Source organism: Apostichopus japonicus, chromosome 5 (assembly GCF_037975245.1).
Source record: "Apostichopus japonicus isolate 1M-3 chromosome 5, ASM3797524v1, whole genome shotgun sequence".
NCBI lineage: Eukaryota > Metazoa > Echinodermata > Holothuroidea > Aspidochirotida > Stichopodidae > Apostichopus > Apostichopus japonicus.
Window position 1 is genome coordinate 6,031,928 of NC_092565.1, and position 12,359 is coordinate 6,044,286.

The 12,359-nt window shown below is 32.4% G+C and overlaps 1 protein-coding gene across 2 annotated transcripts in view; it reads right to left on the reverse strand.

Moving 5' to 3' along the window:
• Positions 1 to 262: 262 nt before the first annotated feature.
• LOC139967444 (oxytocin-neurophysin 1-like) overlaps positions 263 to 12,359 on the reverse strand; it is a 57,058-nt gene continuing 44,961 nt past the window's right edge. For both annotated transcript variants that reach the window (XM_071971251.1, XM_071971250.1), the window contains 2 exons: positions 7,514 to 7,721; positions 263 to 2,114 (listed from right to left, as the gene is read on the reverse strand). In XM_071971251.1, coding sequence (XP_071827352.1) covers positions 1,963 to 2,114; positions 7,514 to 7,721 — 360 coding nt within the window. In that variant the 3' untranslated portion in view covers positions 263 to 1,962. The remainder of the gene's footprint in view (positions 2,115 to 7,513; positions 7,722 to 12,359) is intronic.

Below are 12,359 nucleotides of genomic sequence, written 5' to 3' on the forward strand. Positions count from 1 at the left end.
CTCTACTTTCGAAAATGGTATTGTAAATTTTAACTGTTTTTTTTTCAGAACAATTGATGTGGCTTACTTGGTAACTCCTCTAATCCAAATGAATTCACTACTTAAGAAGAGAGGCCGAATGAGCAAATTTACCTTTTTGTTCTTGCTAGCTATTGTTAAAGTATGTATGTTAGTGTCATGTTAATAACAAGAACAAGAGAATAAGAGGAAAAGAACAATAGAAGTTAAAACAATTAATAAAAAGAGAACAAGATTATTGTACTAGAGAGAAACATTAGCTTTCTTGATGCATCTTATACAACTTCAGAAAAGAAAGAAAGGAAAGATCATTTAAAAAGAACTATTTCAAGGTACTGACAATAGGCCCGTGTAAATGTACGACGAAATATTCACGTATTTTTAAGTTCAATTTTAAACATGGAAAATGTTTCTCAATGAACACTTTCTTCCAAGTTTGTAGACCGTCATATAAATGCGGATAAATGCTTTTCGTTAATAGACAAACTTTTTTTAGTCAACTCAAATCCCAAGTACAGACACGTGCACCTTAGATATACATGCAGTCAGGTTATACATATTCCCCCTAAATAACACTTGATAATAAATAATGCTAAAAGATGCTTCTAAATATATTATGTTTGTTTTTGTCTTAGAGCACGGGCCTCTTGCATTGACGAAATATGCTTCCCTTTCCTGACAATTATGACAATTTAACACCATGAATTGTCAGGTTATGCCAAAGTTTGACTGTATAATAAGACATCAAGGTTTTTTTTTGGCGAAAAGCTGTTTAAAGGAAATTAAACAAAAGAACAGCAAAACTCCTCAATTCCTGTTGTTCAACAAAGTCACCGCTCCCGTATATATATTTGTATATATATATATATATATATATATATATATATATATATATATATATATATATATATATATATATATATATATATATATATATATATACATATAAATATATATATATATATATATATATATATATAAATATATATATATTATATAGATGTATATATATATATTTTTATTTGTTGAGTAATGTCTAATCGACAAACAGTCTGGTATTGAGCACAGGCGTTTTCGTTGCTGTTAAGCGTTCTTTATAAGTATCAATTTGAGGAAAATGGAAAAACGGACACAGAAACGAATTTTTGGAGAGCCGAACTTATTTAGTAATCACTTTCATAGTACCTTCGTATACCGCTTTGTTTCGGTAGATATTGTAGATAAAAGTTACAACTAGATAACAAAGTTAAAACTAGATAAAAGTTACAACGTATTTGTGTATTGTATTGTTGATGTAGAAGTATAACTTAAAATTTCGGTAACTATATCCTACCGTATACATATATATATATATATATATAAATATATATATATATATATATATATATATATATATATATATATATATATATATATACATATATATATATATATATAGCTTCAAAAGAAAATTATTACTCTTACCAAGGGATATAGCTTACGATTTAGATGTAGCCTAACATTCAAAGGTCAAGCAAAACATTGAACCTAACCACGATATGGTTAAACCACCATTTGACGATCATTTCTCGCATGCTTACTATATCTTACCCTAGCAACATTAACATTCATAACAAACATTATAACTTATATAGGATTAGTAAACGTCTTTGGCAAATATCGCCAAAAAGTTCTCATCCAGTTGTCTTCGCATTGGCTTTATGTATGGCTAGGCTTTCAGTGTGTGGAGTATAGTAAGTCCAGTTGAAATTGTTGTACATTCTATCCAGCTGGGCATGTAAAAGTAAATATAGATCAGAGCTTTAGTACAGGGTTTGTCACCTGTGCAGGACTGGGTAGTATTTTTTTCCCTTCGCCGTTGTTTATTTGAGTCGTATCCCAAATTCCCCTTCATTTTCATCAGTTTTAGCTTCCTAAAGTTTAATCGTGATAATCTAGAATTAATCATTTTTCCGACTCTTCAAACAAGAAATCCGTGAATCTGTCTCCAATACCGCCTGGCTCGTAAAGTTCCTCATTAGATGATGGCATTAGAAGTTGTTCATTCCTAAACCTTGATGGCGAATATTTGCAATTTTCGTCCAGCACACAGCCTCCTTCATAAAAGAGAAAAGGAAACGAAAAAGTTAAGTACTTTGTAAAGTTTTTCATTGGCGGATATATTTTGCAAAAAAGCATTTTGAAGCAAATTCAAACTATGTACAGAAGTGGTGTTCACTGTTGTCAACGCGCATCCGAAATGAAATGACGTAAACGTGACGTATGCGAACGTCATCGCGTCAATTGCTGTTAAGTTATCAAGTTGCAAATGTCCTTTCGTACTTCGATGTCCAAGGTTTATTCGATGACGGCGTAAGGGAATATGCCCAGGCTGACGGGGAGATCATTTCACACTTATAAAATTTACTTTTAACAGCTTGGTGGTGTTGAAGCAACAAAATGAGACTCATTGAATGTTAGAAGCTCAGTAGTTAAATGTAAACAAAACACCTTAATAAGGAATTTAACAAAAAATTGAATGGAAGTTTTTGACAAATTGTAGAGAGTTTCGTTCCCAATTTGATTGTCATCATTGATCGAATTAAACCAATTATCATATTTAATTAATCATCGTCAACTAATGTACAAAAAGCAAGTTTTTGTGTTTGGTTACCAAGTACACAATGTATACACTTATACAACAGTATTTGTCAAAATATGATTATAGAATATGAATAATTGATGAAACTATACGACAATCTTCTAAATTATATCACAAGTAAATATTTAAACAAATTATATCGCAAAATGAAGTTTAATGAGCAAGGGTATACTTTATGATTCCATTTGGTTCTCGAGAGTTCGTCGTCCGACTCACTTTCTCACTTTTTATGTTATGTAGACTAACCACGTGTAAAGGAAGCAAATTGCAATAAATCAATCAATTAATATCAATTTCGACGTTACCTTCATGAATTGAAATGAACGTTGCCAAGTCAATCTAATGCACTAATTATTTACGATATTTTTGAATAGAATAGCACCGATTTTGATACTTTTCATTAATAGTATTATTATGCGATTAAGTATACCCTGAAACCTAAGCACAAACAGATATTTCAATTGTTTTATTGTATCTATTGTTAATACTGAACTCACCGAACTGGTGAACAAAAGTATTGTCTTACATTCAAATTGAAGTACGGTGAAAAAACTGATAATAATTCATTTTAATATATGAAGGCTTACGATCTAAAAGGGTACTAAGCATAAGAAATTATTTTGAAAGTAAATATTATATTTTTTAAATGTAGCAAAATTCTTAGAAAGGCAATCCAAAAAGATATTCTTCGATGCAGCATTAATACTTTGTAAATAAAAGCACACAAATGTTTACAATTGTAAAAACCTTTTATACATATCATTGACCACCCACTGTAAAAATTAGTGTCTGCAGGAACCCTTAAATGTGCCCCACTCACGCAAAATCGATCAACCGAATATTGGACGATTGCATGTCAAAATAACTTCCATTTGTTTGGGGGTGTTTTTCTATCTATTTCCAACTATTTTTGTACTTATAGCTCACCAAACCAGACTCACTATACAGCAGAATGTTATTTTTGCAGGTTTTTTTGTCGGTCAGGATGTAAACTTGCGTTACCCTCCATTACACACAAGCTTAACAAATTATCAATTATCGTCCTTTTTTTGTAAGGATCGAAAGGGAGAGACGAAGGGGCTGGGAAGGCGAAGTAAATTTATCACTTAAAAAACTATAGCTTAAATAGTTTCCTTTTCTTCTATACTCGTTATGTTTAACTGACCGAGACTTATCTGTGTTATAAGCAATGGCGTGACATTAGTCATGATTTAATTTGTGAAAGGCTAAATATTCGCCATTTGGGATGGGTTTTTGTTTTATTGTTACAATATGGCAACTGTTGCGTAATCGGTTACTAGGCAACGGATGATATTTACATATAAAACCAAGACGCGCATGAGATTAGAACAACGTATGAATGAATTGAGATAGTTGGATACTGTTTATGTCTATGTGTAAACTAGGACATTGAAAGCTAGGAGAAGAGTCGTCAAATAAAATTAAAATGGAGCTGCTGTAGTTCGTAGTATGAGGTCGGGTATTTCTTCACCTCTTTCAGACACTTTCTTAAGCTAGTGCCTTTAATACTCTGTAGTGTTATATATTATTATAGAGATTGGCAGATGTTTTTTAACTTTTGATCAATGCTTAGATAAATATGCAACAAATCAATTGGGGTTTAGTTTTGCCACCATTACAAAGCAACATTGAGGATACTTCCATCGAAAAATGTGATAAATGGGTCACAAATGTGAAGTGGTGCAGTCGTGCATTGAAAAATAGCATGCCGTGAGTTTAAACAACGTTCACCCTTCTTCATGCGTGCAATGGTAATGTACACTCGCCTAAATGTAGACCGGGTTCTAATACTGTATAACTTCAAATGCCGCAATAGGCATGTTACCATAGTAAGCAAGGGCCTACTGGACTCCCTTGCACCGCAATATGGAAAATTCCTCCATCGAAACTTATAGAGAACGGTATGAAGGTATTTTGTGAAGACTTCAATCAGTGACTTAAGATAGTTTGGTTTTTCAATATACAGACTCTCATACAGAGAGCAAACACATAATAAACATACACACAACCAGCACATTCACATAAATCAGGCATATAGTCATTGTTGTTGCATAAGTATATAGCCAAATGCCAGTCTGTAGCTAATATTTGGCTTTTATTTGGATCAAAGACGCTCAAGAAATCTTTGCAATCTTGATTTTTTTGTTTTTTTTTGTTATCTATGTAATGTTATAACTTATTGATGTTACTATATAATAGTGACTTACCGTGAGCACAATGTTCTTTACAACTTATATAATCGCGTTCCTGCATTTTTTATTCATTTTTACTTCTTCTTTATATTTAAGTTTTAATTCCTAAATTAATTTTCCTTCCACGAAATCTTTATTCAGCGTACTACAATTCAACTCAAAAGTTAAGGTAAAAAATGCTTTTAACCTATTGGAAATGCCTAACAAATCTTTAAAGAGAAAAAATTCTAAGAAGGGGTTTAGTTTAATCTCATACGTCCCTTATATATGAAGTAATACAACCTACAAGCTCTTTTCAGTTGATTTTTTCCTCTTTTTTAACAAGAACTGAAAAAACTGACTTTTGACCGACATTTTAAGTGTATCGACAGGCATTTTGTGTTCTTGTACCGGTTTCAACGGTATTTTCTTTATGTCATCATTCGTAAAAAAATATGTGGTGTTCCAAATTCGGTTTCTCTCGTTGAGAATATATTGTGTCACTCAAGATCAGGATATTGAGCGAAGTTGACCTACAACAGCTGTTTTTTTTTTACTGTGTGTGGATATGACTCTCCAAGTGAATATTGTATTCACTCATGTCAGAGTGAACATATCGTAGAATCAACGGTATCGCAAGAAAAACCCAGAGATGGAGAGAGTGTCCTGTTGACCTATATACTTACCTGAAGTAGGATTATAAGGAAAACGCTTCAATAACAACGGATGTATGGTAACTTAACGCGAAATATTTATCAAACGGAGAAAAAATAAAACGTACATTATCATTGGGGTTAGCAAAGCAAGACCTAGTTTTTATGTCGTTATTGGTTAAAAGAAGATGAAATTAAAGTTGGTTGAGAAAAGGGGACAAAAATCTCTCGAGATTTTGAAGTAATTAATATGTGACAGAAATCAACCTCGTCGATAAATTTCGAGTGACTTCGAGAGAGGTTTTTAAGAACGAGTTCTTTTCTCACTGTGTGTGTGTCCTTCTTTTGTAACTTGGAGAGAAGCTCTTCTCCTCTCAAGAGTAAATCTCGAACGAATACATATTACTTACCTGTACGTCAATGAAAACTAACTTTGTGGCATTAAGTATACTTGTTTTAATTACACATGCACACAATGTTGAACGAAACTGCATGTTCTAGGAGTGATTTGCGTCTCTTTTTTGCTTTATATAAAGATATTTTGTGCCTAATATAATATGCTTGCTACTACATTCAAAATAATACAATTTTTCTCTCCATTAGATATATTATAATATTTATTCCAAATTCACTGATTTACTTTTCAATCTAATCGTTTAGATTAGTAATCAGTCTAACTTTAGATTTAAAAGTTTTAAAAATGATGTTTTACTATATCTCCTATATGAAATATATTAACTGATCGTGGATAATATATCCTGTAATAAGGTCATCTCTTATGACGTCAGAGACATATTTATGCAAAATTTCACAGGTATGTAGAAATAGGTTGGTATGATAAACATATGAGCACAGTGGAAACAGGTTGTTAACAAACAGCAGACAATCTATTCTGGCCACCTGATTATGAGGGCTAAATCTATCTAATACTTTTAAAACAGTTACAAGATCTGAACAAAATTCTACACGCATTGTGCACTATAACAGTCCGCCATCTTTGTTTTTTTTCCTCGCTGGGCGACCCAAAAGTTAACTTTTGAATGTCAAGTGTGAACCATCTTGTCAAACTAAACGAATTAAATGTGGATAAAATAGTTATATATGTTTGTATATTGCTTGTGACATTTACACGAGTTCCATCCACCATAAAGACTACCGCATGCGGTATCACACATCAACATAATTAGAAAGACTTGCCTAAAGTTAACCTTCATTAATTAAGGCAGGCTTTGGCGAAACCATCCGAGTGTTACTCACAAAAAGATTGTAATCGACAAACTTAAGGCAGCATCTTGTCACTGTTATATGTGGTGTGCGGGAGTTGGGGGTTGGGGAGGGGAGCGGTGAGGGTGGTGAGGGCGGGTGAGGTTCGCGAAAGGCGATGAGACTTGCGTTTCGAACGTTAATAATAAGAGAACTACTGATTTTGTCGTTTTCTTTTCAATTGTAAGCATTTTGTCGACTTGCAAGCCAGATACATTCAAACATTGTTTCACTTTGCCACGAAAAATTTGCACTCGGTTTGGGAGCTATCCTAGTTGAAGACTCATCGATGGATAACATTTCGTCAAAAGGTTGATGTCGTAAGGCCGACATGATGTGAAATCATTTAATTTACCCTTAGTATTTCGTTCCCTATGTTGAAGATGAATGTAAGTTAGTAACATCATAATAGAAACAAATGCGTTTGACAGCACCAACTTTACCCAACGAAATAAACAAGGGAAATGAATGAAACGATAGAAAAAGCACAAATGTGCACTGTAGTAATTTTTAGACTTGCCCAAGTCTTCATTCTAGTATATGAAGCAACACGAAATTATTCCTATTTGATTGTAGCCTAATGTTCTGCACCAGATTATCACATATATCACACAGATTCATGATGATATTAGTTTTGTATCCGTCACCTTAAGTATAAATGGAAGTGTTGTAATAAACGGTAACCGAGGATGAAGAAATCACTTCAAAACAACAGAGAGGAATAAGAGAGAATGTAATGGACTTACTGTCGTTGCAACATACGCCAAACGCTGTGCATTTTCCACCTGTTACGGTGAGGCAATGGTCTCCTACGACTTCACACGGTGTGGGTAATTCGCTTTCCCGTCTACATGTTATGGTTTCTTTTGTATTTATTAAACACCCAAAGCTGTTCCCACAGCATATCCCTGGTCCTATGCAACGCCCCGACTGTCTCGGGCCACATGGTAAACACTGCGTGGGAAGAAACAAAAGAATACGACAAAAATATATTATTTGATATAAATATATTTATATTTGATATAAATTTATAATTTTATATAAATATTTTATATAAAAATTTATACTTATAATTGATTAATATAATTATAAAAAAATATTATTTTATCAAAAATTAATATTTAAAAAATAATAATAACAAATACAAATATTTATAAAAATTTATATATTTTATGTAAGATTTTATATATAGCAATACGTCAATTATTTTTTGTTGCTGCAATTATATTATGAAACAATGAGTATGCAAATTAATTAAAACGATACCCTTTCCATAACAATAGTTGCCAATGAAGATCAAGGTCAAAACAAGTAGTAACATAAAACAAACATTGACTGCAGTCTTCTCAAAGGAAATAATCGATTGCAGCTCTCGCTATATCGATTAGCTACAATACATCATCCCTGTCATGTTCCTGTCATTTCATATGTATCAGTCGATTGCAGCTCCTATTCATGGCAAATATAACCTTTCCAAATCCAATTCCATTCATATAAGAACCAAGTGATTTCGGATCACTTTCCTTATCATTTATATAGTCTTTTAATCCTTTTCATATGAATTATTGATTGCAACTCTATTTGATATGAAATACTTGAATTTTACATGCATTAAGTGATTGTAGCCCGCGTATTTCATATGAATAACATAAATGTGATATGAATTAATTGATTGCAGCCTTAGTTCATATGAATGTCATAATGAATTGCTGCTTTTCAGCATCAAGGCCATGATAAGTTGGTCAGTTCATATCTTATCATGTTTTATCAATTCCTCATATTTCAAAATGATAAATAAGTCATTTAGTTGGAAAATGATAACAAGGAATATTTATCATAGATGGTTAAACATTTTATTGAAAATTTCGTCATGATTAGTTTGTTAATATAATTATTTCAGTAGAGATTCACCTTCACATTTCCACAAATGCACTGATCTAACCTGTAATTGTTCTTGGTTGCGAACAGAATACTAAGCACACAAAAACAAATCATGATTCTCAACTTATTATGATTTCTCTAACAGGATAGGCTTCCAAACCCTTTCTGTTTTATCGCAATGATTGCCCCTCGGGAATTGAAACCATTTGTTTTCAGTATAAAAAAACGACTTAAAACAAATTGGAGCTGAACATTAAACTAAAGTGCTTTAGTAATGCATTCATGGTACTTAATTTATCTACAAGGCTATGAAATATTCCGTGTGTGATTACGGCTTTAGGCACAGAGTCGAACTACAATTGTTAAAAGAGAAAGAGGCGGGGGGAAAATCCCATTTTTTTTTTTTTTTTTTTGACAGAAGACTCTAAATTGCCTATCCGAGTTCTGCGATAAGACGATAGAAAATTAAACATTACCTAACTTCACAAGACTAAGTTACATAATATTGAATCCCTTCCACCGTTGTATAGTGGTATCATCACACAAATCGATATCCGTGTATCCTTGTGAATATCATGTTTGTGCCCTATTTAGTAGCTCAAAAAACCAAGTCTTTTTTGTTATAAGAATTATTTTAACCTGGCTTCATATCTACCAAGGTATTTTGAAATCGCTAATATCCCAAGAGACTATCACTATGCCTTTCACGATACCAGAAACTTCCATCAAATGAATTACAGATAAATAGGTTACAATGACATCAAATCATCTATACTGTTTTTATGACTATTCATTTTACATATCTCTATCTTCTTCTTCTTTTTTTCGTCATTATGGTAACAATCTTCCGGCGTCGGTGGAAAATTAGGACATTGGTTAAGGACGAGAACCATTACGTAAGAAAAGATTTTCATATATATATATATATATATATATATATATATATATATATATATATATATATATATATATATATATATATATATATTTATATATATATATATATATATATATATATATATATATATATATATATATATATATATATATATATATATGGGGGATTCTAAGAAATTAATCTAATTATTTCAAAATAAAGTAAAAACATTTGAGAATGTTCATTACGAAACACTAAAACTTACAATTGCAAACATCGCTTCAATTCGGCGAAAAGATCGTAAAAACAGAATGCGATTTTTTTTTTGATAAATTAATATCATTGATCCGAGTTTTTTTTTCAGATGATATTATTTTAAAACATCAAAATATCAATACATCAAATTGGAGTAATTAGAACAGAGTTTGCAATTAGGCGATATTTTGCTTTCTCCGGATGCGTTACAATAAAGTCGAGGAACACAAGCATTGTCACATAGGGTTAAATGGTAAATGACACTCAAGTGATCGCAATAGTAAACCGGAACCGGAACCAACCAGCGGTAGATCCAGGATTATAAAACAAAGAGAAGGGGATGAGGTCGTTAAAGCCGAGTTTAATTTGTTGAAGTGGGTAAGGATGTGTACACCCTATCCTATATATATAAAAAAAATATGAAGTATAACTGTGTGTAGTTATTCTTCGTTTTTGCAATTTACTTTTTATCTACCCGGGCCACACACAAACACAAAGCACACACACACACCAAAGGTCACGCGTGAAGAATAATGTGGTATCTTGATAATTTATTACCCAATCACGTATATACACCAATATACCGATAACTGAATGAAACTTTCACTTTAGAAAGTGTTCATATATGCTATTTCTGTGCATGCTCTCTAACCCTGACCTATACGTATCGATTTATTTATAGTCAGTCAATCACTTTTATGTTCGTTAAGTGCAATTTCTTTTTTTTTCTTTCTGTTTTTGTTACTAATATAGCTAAACTTTCAGCAAATACTAAAAATATATATATATGTGTGTCATTATCATTTTACTTATCCTTGACCTACCAAATATCTCTCTATGAAAGCTATTAGCAGCGGTCGTACACATTAACTTTCCTTTTCTCAGAGTATGATTAAATAAAATAAAGATGTTTGGAATGGACTGAGAGAGAAAGAGAGATACAAAGATAAATAGAGAGGGCGCCATCATTTGGTTTTCATAACTGTTTGCTATTGTGAAGATGCCATTTCAGTCGTGTTGGTTTTTTCTTGTTGGTATTGTTTATTGATTCATCTATATAAGATACTCAGAGGATGGCCCCCTCATTTAAAACAGAAACCGTTTGACTTTAGAATAAATCAATCGTAGCTATAGATCGACAGTCGTCGAATTACTTACCTGTTAAAGGCTATACAGCAGTGCAATCTAATTTGAACTTTGTAAAGCTCTACTGAGAAAAATACAGCATGCAGCTTCTGGATTCGTGATTTCCAACGGAACGACAGTTGTCTGAATTAGTTAGTCAGAACTTAGTTCCACAAAGATCGCTTTTAATATGTCTTCGGAAGTCCGTTTTTGTGACAAAGGACAAACTTAGCAAGTTTACTGACTTTGTTTTAACCCTTCTTAAAATAATCTTAATATTTCACATTTTGGCGATTCTAAATATGTTTTTAATATGGTTTTAAGTCAAACCACCGCCCACTGCTATATCAGTTAAAGAAAAACAAGTGTTTGAGTTGATGCCACTACCACACAGGGCGGATGTGTCTCAGTATATATCAGTATAGATTAAAAACAAACAAACACTAAAGAACGAAACCAAATGCAACTTTTGATAACACAACTTAAGATCGCAATTGTAATTTCATTTTGTTCATATTTTGTTTTGGTTTGTCAAGTCGCTTGCGATGTTTCACTATACTTGTGTTAACTATAGGTTGTTTGATGTTCTTTGTATATGTCAATGCTTCCACTATTCGGAGGTTTAACATCTACCAGGCTACGAGCTAACTTATTTATAGCGTATGAAATCATATATTTGTCATAATTAAATGTAAATCTTTCATGCTGATTGTGTTTGTGTATAACTTCATCATTCTTCGCAAAACTAGTACCCATGTAAACACATGTATTTATGAATATGAACATGTTTCATACATTCTAACCGCAAAAGATACTTCCTCTGATGTCACACCCCTTTTATCCTTTCCAAAGTGATTAGCTTTGAAACAGACATCTCTTGAGTTATAAGAAGATCTTGTGATCTAGATTTCCTCGTACCAGTGTGCAATATAATTGTTTTCCTCTATGGTATGAGTTTTAGATAACATGGCACGGGCCAATGTTTTTACACCTTCACTCCAACACTTTTGTCACCAAAACAAATCAACGGGAGTTTTAAGATTCACACACACACCTTAATCGAGAGATAAAATTCGTAATTCGTTTGAATTGATGATTTTGTGACAGATTGTGGTCTTGAGAAGCAACACAACCACTTCAACTGAATACGTGATTGCGAAGACCTATCAAACGTCTACTTTATAACAGACATATATAGCGGTGGTTAAATAGGTTAATAAACCTCATTAAAATGGTGTGCAATTACGCTTGATTCAGATTTGCGCGCATGAAATAGACCACTTCCTCTCTGAAAAGGAAATTATTTTCTTCAGAAAAAAACGAAAAAAAAACCGAAGAGATCTTCTTGATACGACTTGTGAGTGGTCATTAAGGGCTAAGGCCCCCTCCAAACTATAACTGCGGTTTTATCGTGCAGTTAATTTACTTATCTTGGGAAAGTTTGAAACCTAACA